General features: G+C 41.4%; 1 protein-coding gene across 2 annotated transcripts in view; it reads right to left on the reverse strand.

Annotated features, from left to right (window-relative positions):
- Nucleotides 1-24,490, reverse strand: part of lrmda (leucine rich melanocyte differentiation associated) — a 236,803-nt gene that overhangs the window by 34,269 nt on the left and 178,044 nt on the right. For both annotated transcript variants that reach the window (XM_063875088.1, XM_063875089.1), the window contains one exon: nt 22,578-22,704. In XM_063875088.1, coding sequence (XP_063731158.1) covers nt 22,578-22,704 — 127 coding nt within the window. The remainder of the gene's footprint in view (nt 1-22,577; nt 22,705-24,490) is intronic.

The following is a 24,490-nucleotide window of genomic DNA, read 5'->3' on the forward strand; positions in this document are numbered from 1 at the left end:
AAAATGATTGGCCCACCATTACCACTGGAAACAGAAAGACAGAAATGTTCCCCAAACAATTTGCCTCAAAATGAGACAGGAATGATTCTGTTCTTTTCAACGGCAGAGACAGGCCCCTATGCATAATGATGTTAGCGTAATGGGGTGACAGATAGACTGGGAGACCATGACATTAGCATGAGAAACGCACCAGTGAGCAGCCGCTCAACTGTGGTCTCAGAGGGCCCTCAGACATACACTCTGAACATCGTTTGTCTCACAGCTCTACGAGCCTGACAAATGAAGACACGCCATTTTTTATGCCAGGCAATATACCATTCCACTTTAGCAAACACATGACTTAATGACAGAAGGGAAACCTGTCTGCATTACACAAACCCACTATCTCTTGTCTTATTAGTGATGAATAACCTCATTCAAGGTTGGATGGAGAGCAGGGACACCTCAAGGAGATGTGATGACAAGACTTAAAATTAAAAGATACAGAGGTTAGCCAAATTAAATGATGGGAAGAAATAACCAATTAAGTATTATGCCTTTAGAAATAGCCTTTTCAACAGGTCACCTGCTGAGAGTAAACTGAAACCACAGCTTTACTCTGTAAAGATTTGACCTACAGTAAAAGCTATTTCCAGGTATAATAAACTTAAGGCAAGCATGACAGTCAGACAGAGAACACTACTGCAGCACTTTATATCTTTATGAGTGTGACAAATTCACAATCTCACAAAAATTATAACCTCACAATTGTTTTACAGAGTGTGAAGAGAAATGGGAAGGCCAGTCAGAAATAACAAACTACTTTAACATCTAATCTCAGAAACCAGAGCATGCTAACATGTTTTTCACATGGTCTTTACCAGTGTAGCTATCAGTCAGAATTTGTTAAGGCTAACAATATTTTTTTTATGGCGGAAGTATCTGAGAGCTTGGGAAATATAATCACATGTTTATAGGAATTGATACGCAACATATAACATGTTGTCAAAATCTAGATGCTGCAGACATGAACCACAGCCTAGAAATGGTAGAGCTCTGACAGCCCTACCGTCCACAGCCCAACACTGTGGAAGGGTGAATGCCTCCTGTAAACATTTATCTTCCTTGTGAGTGTGTGTCTGTGTGTGGTACAGCCTGGCGACAGGAGCTTTTCTGAGGCTTTATCTGCGGCATGACAAGACAACCTGTAATATACGAGCATCTGGAGCTCCTCTTCAAACACATCCTTATCTAACGCCAAACATTCCCCAAGGCCAGAGCAGAGCAAGAGTGGACCAGACCAGACCAGACCAGACAAGACCTCACACCGTCTCACTGTCTCCCACCCAACCCGTGAGCTGAGCGCCGGGCGCACAAGCTGGGAACAGTCCGTCAAAGTAAATGCGTGTGTGTTTACAGGGAGTGTTCTGAGCGCAGCCTCGACAGCTGAGAACAACAGTGTGACATTACAGTGAAGGAAATCATCTGCTCAGAGTTTTTTTTTTTCTTTGCCTGCTAATCGGGCTAGAGGTTAATGGCATTGCACTCAACACAAATGGACACGATCCCTCTTCATCCACTGACATAAACATAAATGTTGAGACTAGAACTAAACACGCATCACTCATGGTTCTGTTAAGGGGAATTTATTTTACATCAATCTCAAGATAAATAGTGAAGGCCATTGCAAATTTTACAGAGGGCACCGTGAATGTGCTGCATGCTATCACTTCAAAGTGACTGATAGCAGCATTCAAAGGTTGCAAAATATTCTTTACAACAACCTTATCAAGACCGCTGGGTTGTTAAACGAGTAGTAAAATCACCCAGAACAACTCTTTCATATTGCGTCTTATTTCCTTAAAAAATCACAGACATTACACCAAGTATGGCGGGCTGCATTGGCCTTAACAGTCTTTCTCTCAAGAAAATCCCTGTAGTGTGTGCAAAGAAAGTAGCTCAGTTAGGACTCTGCATTCTTTTCTCTGTGTTGTGTGCCCCGCTCGGACCGCTGCCTTCAGCCAGCCTATGGGGGGGATGTAGACATGCCCCTCTCTGGGGCCTGTACATACGGCCTGTGCCTCACTTCAAAGAGAGGGCATAAGGGCAGTGTACTCCCCCCTAACACAGATCCATTCAGCTCACAGCTGATTCCTCTATGTGTGTGAATGTTTATGTGTGTCTCACTTTGACTCTCTCTAGGCCCCTCTAGCTTTCATTTCAGACCGCTTTCTATCCTCTTGTCTTCTTTTTTTTCTTCTGGAAGTACATGGGAGTACAACCCATGGCTTGTGTTTGGGTGAGCGCATTTGTGTGTCTTTCTTTGATGTCTGATAATGAAGGGCAATACTGTGCAATCTCTAAACATGTTGTCACAAAAGGACATATCATGATTCACAGCTTCATGCAAAGCATACTGATATAAGGGGCAACAATCACAGCAGAGGGCTGTATGTTGACCTCTACATACCTTGTGAGGAGTGAAAACATCAGGACGAAAAAGACAAAAAGAAACATAGGAAGGAGGAAAAAGTAAGCAAGAAAAAGGAAGTGCATTTGAAAGGAGAGTGAATACCGGAGAGAGGAGCTGAGTTCAGTGGCTGCGGCACAGGGAGGTCTGGCCTTTACAAATCCCTTCTTTTTTGATCTCTTCATCCAGATGAAGGAGCAGCGACAGGCAGGATTATGTGGGACAATTGTGCTTTTCCCCAAACCCTGACTTGATCGGCTTTTATGAGAGCCTTAATCATTTTCAATTAACTATATTTTCTGACATCCCGTCATAGCTACAGTGTGGGTCTTAAACTCTCTGCTGCAGCCCCGTTGTTTTGCTAAGCCTCTCATTCTCAGACAGCGTGCTTGTATTGTTTGCTGACAATCTGAATCGGCCTGAACTGCAACTTGTTGTGCGTATGCCAAATAACCCATTATACAAATGCTTGACAGGGATGTTATTTGGTGCTTTGATTGAATGTGTTTTTGTGTGAGTGAAGCGTTGAATTAGTCTTGCTTGTTTCTGGAAGCCCTTTGGATCTTTCTCATCGTCAATGTTATTTTATTGTTATTTTTAGTGTTAGTTTCATTGCTTTTAGTATGATAATCAATATATAACTAGTATAAGCATACAAACTAGTACAAGCATAAGTGTAACTATTGTCTTTTCACATAACCACTGGTAAAACAAAATGATTAATCCCAACACTCAACCTGGTAAAACTGCATGACATCTTCAAATACGGCCTCTTAAGACGTGATCTGTATTTGTAATGTCACAATGATTTGATCCATGACAGCTTAGTTGTCCTCTGTTCATTCACCAGGTGCTTAATACCAGTCAAACTTTGGAGCGTGATGTCTCTTGAGGGACTCGAGGTCTCAAGGACTTGACTGAGACAGACAGCACCATTAGCAGGCCCTGGACCAGCCCCAACCCTGACAACCACTCTCAGCTGGCAATGGCAGGCAGAGGAATGGGGTTCCTTCTTTTCAGTTTAGCCACAGAGAAGTGAAACCAAGGTCCATCACTCACTCACTCACTCAGTACCCAGCAGGATGGCTGGCTTTTTTTGAGGCCAAACAAGTAAGGAAGGAGGGACAGAGGAAAAAAGACTTTCAGTCAGAAGTGAGGTGAACCAGATTTGACAGTGAGGAAGCTGGAGGTTTCAAGTCAGATGTTATCGGATGATATGATAAGTTAACAGACTTAAGTAGATGATACATTAATTCGGATGAAAGGAAAACCCAAAGTAATCTGAATACAGTCAGAATAAAAATATGTTCTTGTAGAAGAAGTTAATAACACACACACTCTCACTACTACTGCCATGCACAACATAGTGCGTGGTAGTTTCCTGCAGTTGCAAAGGATAGGGAAATCGCAGACAAGGTCACCACAGTAAGAACAGATAGTGTTCGCAATATGATACTGCCAAAGGTAATGTGACGTATCCATGACTGCGGCTTTGTCGATGCTTTAGAGAAATGTGGAAAAATGGTCGGACTTCATGTCAATAATTCAGAATTCCCCTTATACAAAGAAAAAAAACCTAAGATTTCTCTGACTAGTTTGTCATGAATATCTTTATTACAACAGCATATGTTTATTTGTTTCATTCTCCCCCTAATATAAGACATGTCTAGTTTTTAAGACATGTGGTTAATCACAGAATATAATTGGGATTAAAGGAAGTTCTGTTTTTTGTTTACACCACTAATGTTTATGTATCATTATTATTCAGACCAAGTTTGATAGGTATAACAACCTGAACACAGACACACAAACCCAAACACACTGATCCAGCATAGTTTAGGTCATGTCTGTCTGCCAGTGGCTGTCTGTCACTATCAGCTTTGATATTGTCTAATAGTGCCTTCAATAGAGCGCCCTAGCAGGATGAGTTTGTTTCCCCAGCTTTCCGCAGCTCATTGGCTGGGGCCTCTTCCTCTAATCACCTTTCATTACAGCCTTCTGATCCCCAGCTTTCCTTTGTACATCGCACTTCATCGTCTTTATTTTCCGCTCTAATTGCATGTGAAAGATGCCCCCTTTGATTCTGCCTGCATGCCAAAGTGCTATCAGGGGGGAGAGTGTCGAAAAGTGTCATGTGTGTCTGTCTACTCGGAAGATGGGGGAGCCACGTATTCACCTGCTGAGGACAAACCCGTTTCTCCCCAAGATATGGCATATCTATCAACAGCTCAGAGGATATCAGTGCTGTCTGTCAACATAATAGCAAAGGGTAGGGGGTAACAGGATTGGAGAGGGGAGGGGTGAAAGAAAAAAACATGGAAATAGGTACTTTGAAATGCGCACTTATAGCAAAGCAGTCAGTTGTGTGTGTGTGTGTGTGTATTTTATTTCCTGAGCAATGCGACCCTGATGCACCAGCCTTGTCAAGTGAGGCTTGTTTTTACCCGTTCTCTTTTGATTCTTGTCTAAAATTAAAATAAAAAAACAGTGACTTTTTCTCCTGTACCTGTTCTTTCTTTTTTTCAAATGCCATCATTTGTTGCTGTTCAGTGGAGGTTGTGTACCCAGCATGTTAGGCTTGTTCACTGTCAGTGTTTAACCTTTTCAATATGATGTCTCTAAGACCTTTGGTGGCCACTGTACGGTTATAGAAAAGGCTTATTGTCGGCAGGTTTTTATATCCTGGTTATTTTGCAAGAACTCATTACATGTGTGACCCCTTCAGAAGGGGAAGATAAAAAGCACACGGTGCACAATTAGATAATTTTGTTGCTCGAACAAGGGACCTATTTTTATAACAAAATTACGGAAGGGCTCTTCGGTGGCCTGATATCTGTGTATTGTTCAGCTAGTGGTCCAGGATGGGGAGGCAGGAGCAGCAGAGACACAGCAAGACCTAACTCTGACAGAATCTAATCAAGAGTTGTCCTAACATATTACAACTGACTTAAGCTCTATCTTTCCTCCCATTTGAGTCTCACTCGCTCAGAATCAAAATAACCGGGGAGACAGAGACAAGGAGAGAAGAGCGAGACCGAGAGGAGAGATTATAAGACGACGAGGGGAAAAACCACAAGTCCCTTTCTGACTGAAATAGAAGAATACTTCCGGCTCCAATTTCGGCATATGTCAAAGCGAGCTGCAGAAAGATAAATGAGCTCTTCAGAACCAAGAGGAAACTGATTCTTTATCTGGCATGGCACTATTTACTGACATTAAGAATGATAATATCAATCAGCAAGCTGTCAGCAACCCAAGTGGGATGTGAGGAGAACAAAGGTGCCACAGTTTTTCCTTTGATACATTTACAAGGAGATGTTGATGTACCTGCCATTCAGGTGCAAATAATGTCATCACCACACACCCAGATCAGGGCCTGCTGCTCCACCTTAGTGATGAGTTAAAATGCCCAGGGCCCTTTCCCAAACCTAGTGTTCATAGTTAGGAAAAAAGTAAAGTTGACAGGTTAATGAGTTAGCAATCCACACAACAAGAACAGCAGTAGAGCACCAACATGTCTGCACTCCTCTTTCCCCTGTGAAATATAGCTGTGGGTAACAGATTTTTTCTACCTTTAGTGGTGATGAGCAGGAGAAAACACATGGCAACAGCATCAGGGAAGCGTCTGTGTAATTACTTTTGGCCATCTTTCAAACCTTTCTCTCTCAGGAGAGAGATGTGTGACAACATATGACAAGAAAGCCAACAGGCTTTCCATACAGAATAGTGGAATCCATCATCACTGAGGCAGACACACCTGTCTGGCTTTGAGAACAATGCCACACTGCCTATTTATTAGGTGCCAGAAAAGTTTATGTTTGTTCGGTGACAGTGACAGCAACTTGATCCTTTTCATTTTTGGAAGGGGGATCTCAAGCTTTGGGGAAAGGAGGGAGGAGGGGAAAGTCTGACTCACATTTTTTATTTTCTCGCTGGTGCACAGTGACTTCTCTTTCTTCCTGATAGCTGTCTGCTAAGGAGTCAGAAGACAAATAACAAAGACTGTCATTCTCCAGGAAGCTTTCACTAATTCTTTTTTTTCCCCGCCGCAAAAAAAGATACATATCCTTCCGACATTTCAAGTCCAGTGCCATCTCAGCCTCCCTTAGATTTGCAAGATATGTAAAGCTTGTGATTAAATTATCCATGATAGTTTGATATACAGTTCCAGTAGGAACATAACTGATTAATAATAAGAAAACAGACTTCATGAGTGGCATCATCTGCCAGAATCATTTCATATAAGAGAGCACTGTCAATGAGTTGTTGACACAATTCTACCACATTATGACAGCTGCAATTTTCTTGGAAATATAGTATGATCAAATAATAACTGTATTTAACAGGTGTGTATGTGTACTGGAATCAAAAACTTCTGAAAATTCATGCATATTGCTGACGTCCTCTGACAATATTGTGTTTTTCAACAGGGAATTTTCATACAGTGGGTTAGGATTAGTTTATATATGAAACCATACACACATTTTTTTTTTTCAGTTGGGAATTTACAAAGTATTTATTTCAAAGAATCATTATATACCTTACAAATAAAGACAAAGACGTTGAGGCGTACAGTATTACAGCTTCAGGTCTATCACTTCAGTCTGACTGTCAGCCAGCCGTGTTGACGGGACAGTGCAGGCTGTCATCTTAACAGTTAATAATTAGGCTTCCTCCTGCCACCAAACACGGTGCCACGGTGACAAAAGCCAATGGCAATGGAGGTGGCGCCTTGGCTGCCGCATTATAAATAGTCTGACCGGATGATTAATGAGAGGGGCCACAGAGTTAAAGCAGCAATCTCGCACACAGACAAAGGCTGCCTGCACAGCTGCCTGCACACAAAAAAAATGAAACAAAACACAACAAGACAAGCCCTGTCCCTCGATAGGAACAAGAATTGAGGCAGAGTGGCAGGGAAAGTGGAAACATGCCAAGAAAATAGATTATTGAATTTCGACCGACAGCTTATGAAGACTTTATTTAACCTCTAAGCGCTTTTGGGGGATCCTCATTAACATTTTGACATGCTCAGTTGAATGGTGGGGTCAGGTTCCAAGTTGAGGAGGGACAGGGAAATGATTTTGAAATGATCAGAAAGTAGACATGGGAGCCCAACAGAGAACCTTGGATAATTCAATAATTTAAGAAGCTGAAATAAGCTATGCCAAAATCTAATTTGTTTAGAGGAGATATTTTAGTTGCCAAACAAAGGTTGGCGGAGGATGGTTTCAATAGCACCACAGGGGCCTCATTATACATTTCTCAGATACACACACAAATCTCAGGAAGAGGCTACTTGTTATAAACAGCATCCTATAAAAGCTCAAACACTTCACATATTAATAGTGGTTGAATTTGACACTGTTTAGAATAAATGCATGAAATAAAATAAGAAAACAGTTTAGTGTTTTTTGTTATACTCAAATGGTTCCTTAAGAGCAAACCCATCTATCGGTTTAAATTATGAAATTGTGTCAGCTTGTTTCCCTCTCACATTTTATTTTTCTGAGATTTGACAGTTGGGCATATTTCTCTCCCGGTTTCCATCACATACCTTTATGTCACTCCAGCACAGTAATAAGGACACTTGTACTGTTAATGTTACCCTTTAGTATTTTCAAATTATACTCATCAAAGCCGAGACGTCAACTCAATCAAAGGTTGTCAGCGAATGGGTAACAGCGATGACAATAGTGACAAATATCTGTTTTCCCCTTGAAGGAAAGTTTCACAAACAAACACAGATGCTCTGTTCCACCGCCGGTGAACAATTATCTTAAATATTTGGATGTACGGTTTCTCCAAGCAGTTTCCATTTGAAGGGCCTTATTCTTCCCCTCCACTTTGCTGTGCTCAGCTGGCAGGGCTCTCAGTCGTCACAACATCTCCTTTTAATGCCCCTGACAGGGGGTTATTTGCTCCCATATATGTTTTCTCTCCAATTACACCATGGCAGGCTGGATGCTGCCTTGCCTTGCTGCTGAGATGCTGATGGTCACCTCTTTGACTAGTCCTTCCTGCCTCCTGCACTATATTTTTCATCTTTTTAGAATCTATTAGAGAGGAGGACTCTCTCATTTGTCTGTCCTTGGTCCAAAGTGTTGTTTAACACCTGACAAGCATCAGTACCACAAAAAGAACAGTTATATTGTACTTCTATTCTCACTTCCTTTCAGTGTATCTGAACATTTGTAAATAATAGTACATAGATATTCTCAAGAAACATTCAGTTCATTGATTTGGTGCGTATGTGTATCAAATTGAAAAAGTACTTTATGTACAAAATAATTGCCTAAACAGACAAAGCAGCTGCAGTAGCAGCAGCAGTAATAACAGTTTAAATACCACACATACTTTCCTAATCATGCCGAAATGTTTCAAATTGAATATTTAAAGCAGAGCACAATGCTTATCTTCACAAACAAACAAAACATTAATTTGAATAATTTGCTTTATTCTTTGTGGCTGTTTACAGCAATCAGGCTGATCAAAGACAAAGTAAAATGATACCAAGGGACTAATATCTCAAATATACAAGACGCAAACCCTATGAATCAATAGAGCAAAACAGACAGCATTTGTGAGTATGGCTTTAAGCTAAGAGGGTTGCCAAATGCAAAGGCTGCCATTGATACCACTATGAAAAATGCATGATTTCAGAGAGCACTCTTTTATCTCTGAGGCAAGATCAATAGTGGGAAGGGGTTATGGAATCAAAGTTGTTTTGCTGATGCAGTAGTTAACTGACACTCTTAACAACATCTGAACACAATTTTTGAGAACAAAGCATGCTAAAAAGACAATTGGAGGAGAGAAAGGTGAAGTTATGTGGGTTGATAAACTTTCTTTTCACATTTAAGAACGCGAATCAAACACTGAGTGTACAGGGCAGCAGAAGTCGGATTAATTTAACACTGACAAGCTCTATGAAGGATCAGTGATATGTTCCATTGTTTTTCGACTTTAACCGCAGTATGATAACAATAAAAAACACAATAGTCACAACCACAAATACTAAATCAACGAGTCGCAGCATTTGTTGTTATCAGAAAGAAGGTGTGTGCTTCTTCTAATCTCCTGAAACACTGACCCCCTAATCATCAAGAGTTACAAACTACTGTAGTGCTGACAAAGAAATTATCTATTTACCAAACATTACCAAAAATGTACCACAATGCAACATGACAATTGCTAGTCCTCACTTGTGCCCTAATATTAGGACATATGGATCTTTTAAATCCATCAAACACACATGAACTCTCACAATGTTAATTCAACTGGACAAAAAATAAACCCCCTGGCCCACCCTCACACAACATCTGATCATTGATTTCAACATGACGCTGACAGATCCAACTACTCTGTAACTGAAGCCTGGCCTCTGTCCTGACCTTCGCCCTGTGTGTGGACTGAGGAAGAGCCAGCAGCTTTCAGCAGAGGCTTGGGCCTGTTTGGCCTGAGAATGTGACAGGAGATAGACGGAGAACAGAAAGAAAGACAGAAAGAGAGGGTCACAGAATGGAGAAAGGAAGACACAAAGAGAGAAGGAAACATGAGAGAGAGGCAATGAAAGTGAGTGAGAATGACTGGCAGACAGAGGATTCGTCACAGGCAAAGAGTGAAGGCTGTGGCCACAGAGGGACCTGCGGAGAAAGCTAACAGATAGCAATCTGAGTTATCACTCTGCGCCACGGCTAACAGCTAGCAGCTACCCTGTCACCGCTGCCTAAACAAGCCCAGTGTTTTCATCTCCATACACACAACGCGGCACTCTGTCTTTTCTTCTGATGGAGATAAGATGTATAAATTATGAGCAGCTGACAAAGTCTACTCCAGCGCCCCCGGCGTCTCATCAATCACTAGCCTGTGTGTCAGCAGGTAACTGACGTGGCCCCCGGAGGCACAGCCCCCGCTTTAGGTGTGTGAGTTTTTTTGTGTTCAAAAATGTGTGTTTGCTACTGTGCATTTGGGCTTTTGTACATCTCCACGTATAGTGTGTGTCTGTGTGTATATGCTATGTGAGAGGGTTGTGTAAACAGCTGATTCAGACCTAACTCCAAGCTAGGAGAGAGAAAAGGGAAAAAAACAAGAATTACACACAACTTGCACACATCAGCCAGACAAAAACAACTTCTGAGTTTATGCGTGTGAACTCAAGGTTTTACTGTTATACCTGGAGGTTATCATTGTGCTGAATATTCAAAAGAGAAACCTAGAAACAAGAAAGAAGGAGAAATGTGAAAACCTAAAAAGCGCTTCACAAATCGGAGACGTTGCACTAGGTGGAGTCCTGCAGGCCTAAGAAAGCCCGTGGTAGACCACCCAGTATGATTATTGGTATTAACAATTTTCCATGAACCTCTGTTTTCCGCTGTATGCAAACCAAACATTGGTCTGGGCCTTTGGTAGAGATGGTAGCCATGGCCGACAAACATCCAAAAAACACAGTGCTCTACGCAGAATTTTTTCTCGGTACTGGATTCCTATTTAATTTAGAGACATTATAAAGGGCAACACTTGATTATTTAACACATCATTGTTTAAGTAAGCAACATAATTACACTGTGTGTCAGCAAAATAGCATAATTACAAGTTACAAGTTGTCAGTGTCTGATTTCACTTCGTTCCCATTTACAGGCCAATCATAGTCTTTTTACCGCTCATGTTTACTAGAATTGAGGCCTAATTTTATTGCAATAATTACAGGCTGTACTGTCCCAGATTACATGGGCATTACACGTGTTAAATAATAGAAACGTATTTGGAGATTTTGCACTTTAAACCACAGATTTGCTTTTATAGCCGTTTGTACATTTTTGCCTCTGGCACAAATATGATGATTCCAAAACTGCCTGTTTTAGTTTTAACTGGATTTCCATTCAAGGACGGTTGAAAAAAAAAACTTAGACATAAGTGCATTCAATGAAACATTCATTCCACCTTGACTGAATTGGTATACAACCTCGAACCACATCGCTGCAATATTACACAATGTTTGTGTACACAGCCCAAAGCAGGTAGCGTTTGCTTGCGCACACATTATCGATCTGCTGTCTTGAAGTGAAGTTCAAGATAAAGCGCAGCAAAAAAATGTTGACTCCCCATGGGGAAAAGGAGAAGCAGCTCATCTCAGCACCAAAGAGAGGGAGGGCTGTCATGTTCCGTGTGATGAGCTGAAAGACTGGAGGCGGCCTGGAGCAGTGGGGTATTCCTTCCCCCAAAAAACAAACCTCCAAAAACAAACAGTTCCACCCCACAGAGAAGGAGATGGGACAGTGAGACAAGAGGGAAGAGCAGACAGGTGTCAGGAAAGAATGAAATCTGTGACAGAGGGCACTGAGAGAGAAGCTGGAGGAGATGAGAGGATGAGCATCAGACTTGTTGTCTACCTCCTTTTCTGGCCTGCTGGTTTGGTTTCTACTCTAGTACTTAATTTCTCAATCAACCTCATGAATAATGTACCATATACCATTAGCATTAGTTTGAGTCATCACAATATCAATGATACTATTGTTTCGATGGGGGTCAAGTTCTAACACACATTATCTTTGAAAACCCTTCTAGAGAGAAAGAGAGAAGATGTCTGGAATTCAGCTGACAAAAGCACTCAGTCGTCTTGAAATCTGATGAGTCTGACAGGATGTGAGCCCATCTGATCCACTGCCGTCTCAACATTCCCTTACGCTGTGAGGGGGGGGGGGAGAGAGAGAGATGGGACGGACAGGCTGCTCCTCACCGTGCTTTTAGCACAGGTGTGATGAAAGTCGGAGCCGCCGCAGCTTGGCCCGCCTCTCGGATTACCCCGAACACGTCTATTGACGGACGTTGCCAGTTGGCAGGTAAATCTCTGGGAAGTGATGCCCGTTGTGCTGTACCCATCTGCTGCATGGAAACAGCATATCAGGTGTTCCTGGGGATACCTATTATCATATCATATTAAATGTCTGGGCTATGGGTTACAGTTGTATGTCTTAAGATAGATCTAATGATAGATTGTACAGGAAGGGATGAAAAAGGGTTTTGTTCTACAAGGTCATTTCTGTCAGGCTGACTGTTGACACCTTTAAGAGTGGTAAAACAGAGAAGACAGACTAACAGTATTAAAGAGAAATAAAGATCCATTGTGTGTCTAAATGGCTTTGCTTGCCGCACACTAGCGCAGTATACTTTCTGGGCTTTCACTTAATCAGACATGATGAAATGACAAAGCTTTGTGCCACACTGCCTAGAGAAGTTATCCTTGAAATAAAATATGTTTTAATCCTGACTTACAGTACATCTCACAGGATATCATTTCACAGGATACCCTTTACAGCTCATTGGCTCTGATTCAATTTCTTAAGTATGGTACAGTGCATAGAAGTCGGACCTATTCTGGGAAGAGGCACTACGAACCTGTCAGCTTTCAACTGAACACAAACTGCAAATAGAAACTGTCAGAGGTTATAACGCCTTTGATAACCAATGAAAGATACAAATAAATGAAAAAATGCCTGGCTCATACAAAATGATGAGCTTAATACTCTTTGTTTTAGCATGTAAAGGATTCAGCAGACATTTCAATCCCACATTGAAGCTTCACCTTCACTAAGCTCTCAACATAACCACACAAGCCAACAAAGAGGAAACATTCTTTGCAGTTTGGTGACACTGAAACAGTGTGGCATTAAGGATCTTGACCCACTTCACTGCCCATATGTGCCCTGTAGCTGTATGCCAATCCTTCACAGTCCTCTCCAACACTCCCATGAATGACAGAAGAATGCTGTTTGAGTGTCACTTGACCCCTCTGCCCCCACAATGACCTCCAGTGCACCCTGGGCAGCCCTCAGTCTTTCACATATTTCCATTGCGAAACAATAATGTCTCCCTCCTCCTCCTCCGTCTCAACTTAATTTCCTCTTTATCGCTGTCCAATTCTCCCGTCGCCCTGTTCATCACCCTGCTTCTCTGCCTCTATTCAAAACTCAGATAGAAAAAAAAAGAGTCTCTCCACCAGTAGAAAACCATAGGGATGAGTGGCTATTCAGAGTGTGATTGTTGGGGAAAAAAGGGCTGCTGTGTTTGTGAAAATTGGATGAGTGTGTGGATTTTGGACAGATGCATATGAGAAGTGCACAGTGAAAGGGCACACTTCAAATGTATATCGGAACAAAACAGCTAAAGGGTCTCTAAAGTTGAGAGAGGATCACCCTTCAAAGCGTGAGAATTAATTCACATCTACCATGCTGCTATGCAAACTTTTGACAAGTTGAACATTTGGACCAGATGAAATAAAGCCTTTATGTGTTTGCGAATCGACCAACATTTTTTTGTCTCACTTAAAATGCCTTCATGATATTATTGAAAATGAATGTTCTCCCTGTCACTCAAATGTTAGGCTCCTGGCAGGCTAAGCCCTTAATGCACCAGATTTGACTGGTTAATCCTGTGAAAAACTATTCTGTTTGACTCTTAGGTGGAAAGGTCGCACAGCAAGGCCACCTTCCTTCAACCTACAATATTCCTTCAGTCTTAGCCTCCAACCTAAACATGCTCTCGCCCTCATCATTGGCTTCTCTCACCCCTCTGCAGCCGTCTACCCACCCGCATGCATAAGCTACAAAGCTGGAGGTGTCAAGACTACCTGTCTCAACAGCACCCCCCTTGCTTGACCTGCGGATAGCCCTCGGGGACATTAATTATAGAGTAGCCTGACTTGTTGAGAGGAGACAGACAGACAGAAAGAGAGAAAGAGAAAGAGAGAAAGAGAGAAAGAGAGAGAGAGAGAGAGAGAGAGAGAGAGAGAGAGAGAGAGAGAGAGAGAGAGAGAGGGAGGGAGGGACACAGAGGGTGAACAGTAGAGAGCAGGAAAAGATAAATGCAGAGATGTTGTTACAGAAGCTGTCACCTCCTAATCATGTCATCCTGCTGTACAGAAGTGATGCTGAAGCTTTACTCGATCAGGTTTCCCATTCGTCATCGGGGCTGGTTGCTGGTGGGGCTGGGGATGGTTTTGGAGGATATGCGGGGTATAATGATAACTCTCTTTTTCCCACAAAGTTCAAATATTCAAATAGTTTCTCTATTTCAACTGGCCTGAAAATGTTATCAAAATACTATAATAATGTTGTTTTTCTGATACAATTGTCACTCAAATGTCCACTGGTTAAATCATTACATGTACTGCAATGGATCTGGCTGTTTACACAAAGCAAAGACAGCATATTGCATAGCTATTGTTTCTGTTCAAGGGAAACTTAAAAGGAACACAACATAAAACAGTTGTATCCATTTCTGAGTGTTCAAAACATGGATCTAATATGACATTTCTCTATGTGCTTTAAACATATTGTGTGGACGGCAATGTGTACTCTGCGTGGATAGACACTGAACTGCCACCGAGTGATCAGAGCAATCTGTCCAAACAAAGTGAGGCTCCTCTTGCACATTACCGTGTTAGATTATACGACTCTCGGTCATTTGATTCCCCACCGTCTCGACAGATTCTCTTTCTAATGGGCCGAGTGGGATTTCACAAAACGCAAAATAGGGAGAGGTCAACGTGTTTGAAGGTTATCCCTGTCGGGGAATCAAAATAAATAACTTTCAGGTGTGCTATTCCCTGTCAGGTGTGTCTTAATGATGCCAAGTTAACACATACTAAATAACAGTGTCTCCCTACGCACTGACAGTCTCAGAAATAATTGACCAGCATGCTCCAAACTGAGACGCAGTAGGCAGAGAATTCAATCCTGCAGCTGACAGAACCCATTGAGAATGTCACCAGATTTTGCATTATACACAAAGCAATGTCAGGTCAGGGATGCGGCCTCCTGCTAGTTATTTGCGATTCCATCTCTGAGGGTAAATTACCTGGCTCTCCATAATATGGTCAAGTTAACTAATTTCCTGACAGAACGCTGTCTCATAAAAGAAGTGTCAGATTTACTGCCTGCCTGTCAAAAACATGATGAAATGTTCTTTTTTTCCCCCTTTTCTTCTGAAAATGCTTGGCAGCCTCTCAACTAAGAGCTCATATTCAATATCCTCTTTCGGTGTGCCGAGGACATCTCTAATTCCAGACAAAGACCCACGGCTGAAAAAGAACAAAAACGAAACATAACCTTATTATGTTTGAAGGCTACCAGCAGTGTGTCATTTCATCCACAAGTTCCCATGCAAAAAATGACTGCTTGGGGGGTTGTAAAGCGATGTAACATAGTTCTGAAGCCCTTAATAAGGAGGCAGGGAAATCCATTATCCCGTCGACCTCTGCACTCTAACAAGTACCCACATACAGTATACGGTTTCCTGTCATTTTGTTGTTAGACATGTGTAAATCATTCACTTTCTGTCAGAAAAGTGGCTTTGACAACAATACCTCACCTCACAGACGGGGTCACGGAGAAACCGAATCCCACCGCAGACAAAGCATAATTGTACCTGCGAGAGCACAGCCTGCCACTGATAGCGACAAACATGACAATAGCCCAGTTATGGTGTGAAAACTGCCTTTAAGCTATACCATGCAGGGGGAACAATACCGACAGGCTCCCCCACCAATGAGCTCAACAGTGTCTGTTTAAAAGTTCACAAAGCGGCTCCAAGGTCTGCCTACCCTTTCTTTTTCTCCCTGTCTCTTTTTGTATGTTTTCTCATTCAGCTGGACGGTTTGGCCTATCATCGTCCCCACAATGACAGTAGGTGGAAACGCTAGCTTTCATTACACAAAGTATAAATAGTGTAATCTATCAGCCCTGCCAATCAGGATGATTGATTATGGGCTGTCAGGGAGGAGAGTGACACATTAGAAAAGTTTGGTTAACAATGCCTGTAGCTGGTGCGGGGCTGCTGCCACCCAGCCCAGTGATTAATGTGTTGTCAGCCTGTAATCCCACACCCACGCTTAATGAGGCAAGAATTTATCATCTCGGCAGAGTGGCAGATGTCAGGGGGAAAGGAATCCAAGTGGCTGGAAACAATATACTTTTTCTAGCCTGTGCTTGACATGCCTGACAAGCTCTAAAAACCACAAAGAAGGTCTGTGTAAGCACAAACTTCAGTGGAGGGACTTTCAGCTCTAGCACCGTCCTCTGCTGCACGCTTGTGAAAGTCGCTGTTGAAAGAAGACTCTCTTTAACAACGCACTGAAAAAAAGACACAACGGGTATAATGGATGTAAGGATAAGTCTTATGCCACCATGTGTGTACATATTTAAGGAGAAAAACATTTATAGTTTCACACTAATAAACTTTAACTGTGGAAACTATGGGGAAGCATAAATAATAGTGGCACTTTAGTACGGACTATCCCCCTTATCTAACACAGATTTTAAGCTCGAACATTCATTAACTTTCTTAATAGCATATCAACATCTGCACGTCATAAACAACAACAATTTACTTGAATTATCTGATTAAAATCTGAATGTGAATTAAAGCAAAGCTGTCTCGAGAGGATGCACATGACAATCAACTTCAAAGTAAACTATAAATGCGAGAGCTGAAATAGTGATTAATGTGCACTGTCAACATCAACTAAAATAGACAGGCAAAGAAATAACTGATCTCTTTCAGCGATTTAAAGTTTGGCACATTTCTCTGGAAACACCCGGTGGGGTAGTGGGTAAGAATGAAAGATGGATTTTTTTTTTTGTGCTCAGAAAACAGTAAGCCAGCTGTCTCTCATTAGACTAGCAGCATCTTCCTGTCACCAAGAGACCAACAGGGAGGATTAGCTCTGATTGGACTGATAGGCCAACGCACTGGGACGCTGCACTGTGAAATAGCTAAAAGCATCATTTGATAAGAAGTGTAATTTAAGAGTTGCCTTAGTGGCTATAATATTGTTGCTATACAGTACATGTGCAGAGATTGTGGAGTTTTGCAACCCTTTGGCAAGCAATGAAAGAAGGCTCAGTTTTATAAACAAACATAATAAAAGTGAAATGTAGACCTGCGTGTGCGTAATTTGAAGAGTTAAACAATACTGGAAGGTGGAAGAGGGTTATTTCCCTGTAGGTAACTTTCTTAAAAAGAAACTTTGAAATATCACTATAAAAAATACAGGCCTTCCCAAAGCCTTATAAATGAACTAGTTGGAACAGTTTGTGTAAAAGCAAGGGCTTCGTAAATCACCAATACCAGGCACTCAATATTATTGCACTAATAAAACTTAACAAAGACTTACATTATACAGATAAAAGAAGAGAAAAAGTTACGTGAACGGTCACATGATTTGCAAAGTTTATGAAAACTTTATATCAAAACGGGAGAGGGAGACATCTCATTATTGCTGGCCAGCCTTGGCCTGTTTTCTGACAGGACTCAAACTCCACCGCTAAACACAAGAGACGTCGAGACAACAAATGCTTCACCACAGAGGCGTTCCTTCTCTGTATTGGATGCCAGCAGAAGGAGAGGAAAATCAGTTAATGCAACACGGCCGCTTCAGTGTCTCATAAAAGCCCTCACAAAAACACATGTTTGTTTTTATGCTGTGCGTTTAGCCAAAAATGAGTAATACATCTATCATTTTTCCTCACAAGAGTGACGTGACACTCAGGTCATGCACCCCGTGTCTCCAGGCTTTGAAAGAGGCAATAAATCAATCTTGGCGCTATTTTTTACCATTAATTGTGCTTTAAAGTTTTACAGTGTGTTTATGATATACAGGGCCCGGATGATTTATGTGAATAGTTTGAGTCTCTCCCTCTAATTGCCGTTGTTTTCTTGGCTTATAACCCCTGTGTGACCTCTCAGATGAAGCTGCCAGAATGCTAGAAACTGGGCCTGTTGCACTGATCCAAACACTGGACAGGCAAACGACTCACATAAACTGACACATACCTGAGAGAACAAACACAGGCTCTCTGGATTAATCTGACACAAACCACACCGTGTATTTAGTCTAATATACAAACTAAACACGTCGAAACAATTATAAACAGCTGTTTTAACACTTAGGATATGTTGTCATTAAATGACGGAGAACAGCCGTGTCCCAAGTGATGCTATTAAGAGATAACAAGACATTATCTAAGATAGGAAAGAGAACATCATTTGAAAACAAGCAGATCACAACATGTCAGCATTTTGTCTGTACATAAAGCAGAACGCCACTCAGTATGGTTACAGTTTGACCACAATGCCTACCTATTCCGCAGTGCTGTCCTTAATCAACCCTTTGTATAGTACATATTGATTCAGGAATGTGTCATCAAGGAAAAGTAACAAGTCAGGGTTCTGTATGTATAATAGCTGGTGCAAATACAGAACCGAGCAGAAAGCAAAGAGTGGTAATAAACCTGCTTCCACAGCAATCTGTTGGGTTATATTGCCTTCCCCTGTTGAGAACCATATTCTTTGAGTTTTCTCAGAGGAAACATTTGTTCAGTAAAATGATTCAGCAAACCCACTGAAGGCACATTCACAAAGTGCTATATTGCATGCTGTTTGTTATGTTTGAGAGCTTCGGGGAACTCATAACTCTGAAGCACAGATGAACGTGGCAACATACTTTACGGTGTACATTTGAGACTTGAAAAGGAAGCCAAATAACCAACATATATCCAAATGCCTTCTCTTTTCACAGTGTTGCTTTTCAAAAACGCCACAATCATGCATCACATAATGCAAAATCATGGGTCTTAAACCATACAGTCTATCTTAGATTTGGACAGTTTCCTTATGTGCAAACTTAAAATGAACTGCCGTCTGCTGCAGAGTAAAACAGGTTAGTGTCTGGGGAAGAAAAAACAGAACTGAAAAGATCCACTTGAGGACTTTCCTGGCTGTGTCAATGTCAATTCTGCTGAAGAACCGTTACCCTGTGTGCAGAGACTCATGGGACCCGGGAGCTGGCTCGAGCCACCCTGCAATGCAGTCTGCTTTACATTATACGCAGAAGGATGTGGGGAAAAACTTGTGTTCATGCTAGGAAATCAAGTCAAATACTCCATCCAGGCAAAATCTAAGTGACATCCGAGGAACATTTGTACCCGCTGACGTAGCTACGAAGCTGTGCTTGGTAAGGGGGGAACCAAGGACCTACTTCATTCACTGTGAAACACTCTTAAACATGTGGCAAGGAGTAAATGTTATTCTACCAGTTAAATTTGCTACGCACTTTTTTTAGCAGGGCCTGGGATCTGAAAACAGAATGTACTGTCATAGTGTTTTGATAGACATGGCCAGTTTAACCCAAGGGTTCGACAGCATAATGTGGGCTCCGTGGCAGAGTGGAAGGAGGTGGAGGAACCGAGCCAAAATGTACCACATGTATTTTCCGAAAGCTGCTCAACACAGTCCAAATGGCTCTACGTGGTTTAACGCCATTTCATTCCATGACCTCTAAATCCTCAAAGAGAATTATCACATTATAGCATTCCAACACGCCCAATTTCCCAAAATACAGCTCAAGGCTTTTCCACTCTGACTCTGCTTAGTGTTGTGGTTTTGGGAAAACACTTCAATCGTCCCTGCTGCTTTTTTTTTTTGTTTACTTCAGGTATTTATATATATTTTTCCTCTTTCTTCTCTCTTTTCTTCGCCATTTTGCTTCTAATTCTATCCGGTAATTGGGCTTTTCCACTGAGAAATGCAATTTTACATTAACCCCAAAACAGAAAATGACCCCCTTCTGAGAATCAAACACCAAAACAATTCAGAGAAAGCTCAGCACCCACTTATGGTGTCATGCCCACTAGTGCATGAAGGCACACAATAACAATGAAAGAAGTGACACAATTATCCTCAGCGTATGAGCATGGTTAATCTACTATATTCCTTGTCCAAATATCTGACTTTGCAGTGAAGTTTTAACTCGCAGATATACCATTTTTTAAACTTTTCAGTAGACTCTGCTCTTTCAAATCTCCTCACTTGTGTCTGTCGCATTTCCTGCAAACAACCAACCTTTGACTGTCTGGTTGTGATTTAGTCAACATGGAAAACATTGGGAATGTATGAAAAGTTATGGTGTTCATATTGTGCTAAAGACCATAACTGCTTTATCAGAACCATGTGGCGGCGCTCACTGCCATGCCATAATGGCATGATTGAAAAGGAGTTAAAACTGTGGTCACAATCCACTCCGATATGACTCAAGAGAGGTCTCCAAAGTTCAGCACTGTCTCTTTCATAGCGAGTCCATTAACTGTTCCAATACCCACATCATGCAGTGGGAATGATTTGATAGGCTCTTTCTTCAGATTTATGCTGTCATAAATGGGCATGTATAACTGTGACCCTGCTGCAGTTGCTGCTGTTTCTATGGTTTCAATTTATCTACTGTAAACAGCGGAAAGGAGATTTGTCATATGAGGTCCTAAAGGAAAAATAACTATACGCAGAGCACAAAAACCTTTACAGTACAAATAAACCTTTTAAATGATGTCTGTAGCCCGCATTTCTTTCCCTCTAATACTTGCACTAATTGAGACTCAAATGGTAGCGCAAGCGACAGCGAGACAGCTAATTACCATCCTTTGTAAGGAAGCAAATGGCAGATACTGTACCCTGAGCCACTGTTATGAGCAACACCCCGCTGTACCAGACATAAAAGCAAACACAAATATCTAATTATGCCATCATCTCTCCTCGCTTTCCTCTTCTGTTGCAGATGTTGCATTAATTGGTTGCCCGCACTATTGGTCAGCTCACAATCACTCTGATGATGTGGACAATTAGAGCTGGTAGGTACTCATGGCTAATCAAGTCTGTGATAGTTGACACATCACGTCTCATCTAACTCAAAACAAATGTTATGGAAATGCTGCTGCGGCAGTCCAGGGCCCAGACATGGGATATGTCCAGGAAAAAAACATCTTCAATGTGTAGACTCTGATAAAAACGAGCTGCTGAAAGTAAGATAGTAAGTACTGTATTCAAACACACACAATACAGTAGGGGAGACGTGTATTTATCAAAGCTGTAACCTTTTAGTTTGCATAGGGAATAAATAATCATATACAGCAGGTTCAAAGACACAAAGACAGAAAAACACACACATCATGTCAGCTAGAATCAGTGATTATCTCTCCTTTCATCTTAGGCTGTGGCGACAAAGGCAAACATTTCTTTTTTACTGACAAGCTATGTAAATAAAATCTCATGAAGTGACTTTATCCTGCCAAAAAGCATTGTAGAGGTCCTTAGTTTCTTTTTATATAAAGTGGATGAACAGTGTTTTCATTCCACTTTTCTCTATCTACCAAACATGTCGGAATGAGGTTAAATTATTTCAATGTTTTGCTTTCCCACTTGCCACTTGCATCAAGAATCAAGAACAAAGCATAGCATGAACTGACACTAAAAGAGTACACCATCTTAGCTGATTGTCTCAAACAATAAATATTTAGTTTTCCTCTTGCACTTTTAAACTTAACATCGACTCACATGCTTCTGATTTTGTCATTTGATGCCTTTGCTCTTGCTACTCTGATCCATTTTTACCTCCTGGGCTCACTGTCAGAGCCTCAGAGACCTTGAAACGACAAAGATTAGCTGATCCAAAGAGTAAATATTTTATGACCTTACAATTACATGAAATCAAATCTAGGCAAAAGCAGTTCATTTATATTGCATTATCAAAGGGGTGGAAGACGGGGGGAAAAAAGGGGGTGGAAAGGGGTGAAGTGGGTATATCTATGAACCTCCCGAACTCTAATTAGTCTGTGTGGCCCAAAACAAGAGAGGGAGGAATAAGTGCACGGGCTAGGGATAATTAAGCGATTGTGAGCGGCATGTACGTGAGCTGTCACTCCAATCGCCAGCCATGTCACACTTGGTAACACAACCGCGACCGGACAGCCGGCCGTCCTCTTTGATCTGGGCTCATGCATACGGAATCAGGTCAGGCTGTGGTCACACACAGTTACACACACACACGCTCACTAAGAGACAACACACACACACATGTACACTTTGAGCGATAGTAAAGAGAGACTCTTTACAAAGGGCCAAAGTGTTGGGACCTTTGTAAAGGGAGACTGACAGTCAAGTATGCACAAGAAAAAAAGGAAGGATAGAGGAAAATAATGGAAAAGGGAAGAAGGGGAAGAATGTGACAAATCCACTCAAGACTTCAGAGGGACTACTTTTCAAAATGGGGTTTACACACAAAAAACAGAGCTTAACTTACAGCTTCCGACTTTGGTTTGACCACTTTCATGAATGCTCCTCTTGCCTGCGCCTCCATCACCTCTTTTATGGTTACTTTCCTGGTGTCCAGGAACTTCAGCTGGGGTAACTTGTGCAGAACAAAGTACCTGTGAGAAAAAAAACAATTTAACTTAAAGCTGTACCGTACAGCTGCCATAAACGGTCTCTTTGTAGGCCTGTTCTTGAAAAATAGACAAACAGAGAATCTAAAGGAAGTGTGTAAACCGTGACACACTAATGAAACTGACATACCTCCCTAATATGTAAATGTACGCATCAACAAAACTTGAAAAGAAGCCATGTTTACTAAGATTTAATGGTGCTGCAGATTTAATGGTGATATTTTCTTGTATGTAATAACCTTCAAAGCTGATAAGAATAAGTACAACATATAAATAGCACGAAAGGAGATACAACCCTTCTGCCAGAGCTGTCATTCTGGAAGCATCACAGATATCTCTCTAAGCTTTCAGACACACTCTGTCTTTCATTGGGAGGGAGAGAAACGTCAAAAGATAATGGTTGGAATACATAGATGACAACAGATCCTTTCACAGGCAGGCAGGGATAGAGGAACCAGTATGTCAGGGCCGAGCTAGTAGCCAAAAAGGACATGCATGCAGCACCTAAGTGGAGGGTGAGAAAGGACGGGGGATATGGGTACAGACAAGACCTGTGCGCAAAGAGCCGTGACAAATTGATGATGGCGATGGCGATGAGGGGAGATGGCAAAGCCTGTGTCAAGTTTTCATCACCTGAGGATTATAAGGAGGGGATGCAGGGAGAACGTTTAGACTGACACGGAACAGAACATATCTGTGAGAATTTAAGGAAGAAAAATATCTGATGTAATTTAAATGAAAACATAAAGAGTCCTTATCTACTACAACAAAAAAATTATTAAACACTAAACACATGACCTGGCTCTGAATGTTTTCTTATAGGAACATTATTACAGGGTAAAATGACCTGCTCCTAACCCCTTATAAGAGCAGTTTTTCCTAAGAGAGGACTAGCACTCAAACACAAGAGGCCCCAATCCCATCCTGTGTCTCTCTGTCTGTAAAAGGACTTTGTTCAGGGCATTTCCATGATGAAATGTGAAGATGCCCTTGGGAGACATGCAGGGAGGTTATTCTCCATAGGTAACCTACCATCACAGGGTCAGAGCAGATGACAAGGCTCTGTCAGCCAGTAGGGATATTAATGATTCAACCCAACCAAAGAGGGAGGATAAGAGAGAACAGGGGGGTAGGGGGAGGAGAGATGCCTGGAAAAAAAAACCTCAGACTCAGACCGTTTATTTAGCACTTTTGAAAATGTGATTGCAATAATATGATATCTGCTGTGTTTGGAAGCGCTTGTGTTAAATGAAACGGTATTATGCTAATTTAATATTAATGACATTCAAAATATGTTTCTAAAACAAAAGTAAGGTATCTAATGTAATTCATTTATTTATTTAAGTATATGTATTGAATAGTTACATATTTCCTAACTATAACATCTCACAGAAATCCATTTAAACTCATTTAACATGTGATTTTGCCTGTAAATGAAGAAATGTTTTGTCTAAAAGTTAGTAATTCTGGTAAAGGTTTAACTGACGGTTCATTTGAAATGAAGATACTAGGAAACTATGGAATCTGCATCATTAAGTCATTAAACCTAGTTAAACATATATGACAGGAACAAAAAGTTAAAACGAATAATAGTTATAACCATTTAAATAAATATTCTGCAGCTGCATTGACAGCATTTAGAAAAAAAGGTTGAGTGAGCACAAAGTGCAGCTGCTGGTGAGGCACCGCAGGGAAAAGCTCTTTGATCTGCCACAAACGGAGATTGAACAATCTGATAATTTTCCTCAAGATAAGAGGTTAAAATGTCACA

This window comes from Eleginops maclovinus, chromosome 22 (genome assembly GCF_036324505.1).
Source record: "Eleginops maclovinus isolate JMC-PN-2008 ecotype Puerto Natales chromosome 22, JC_Emac_rtc_rv5, whole genome shotgun sequence".
NCBI lineage: Eukaryota > Metazoa > Chordata > Actinopteri > Perciformes > Eleginopidae > Eleginops > Eleginops maclovinus.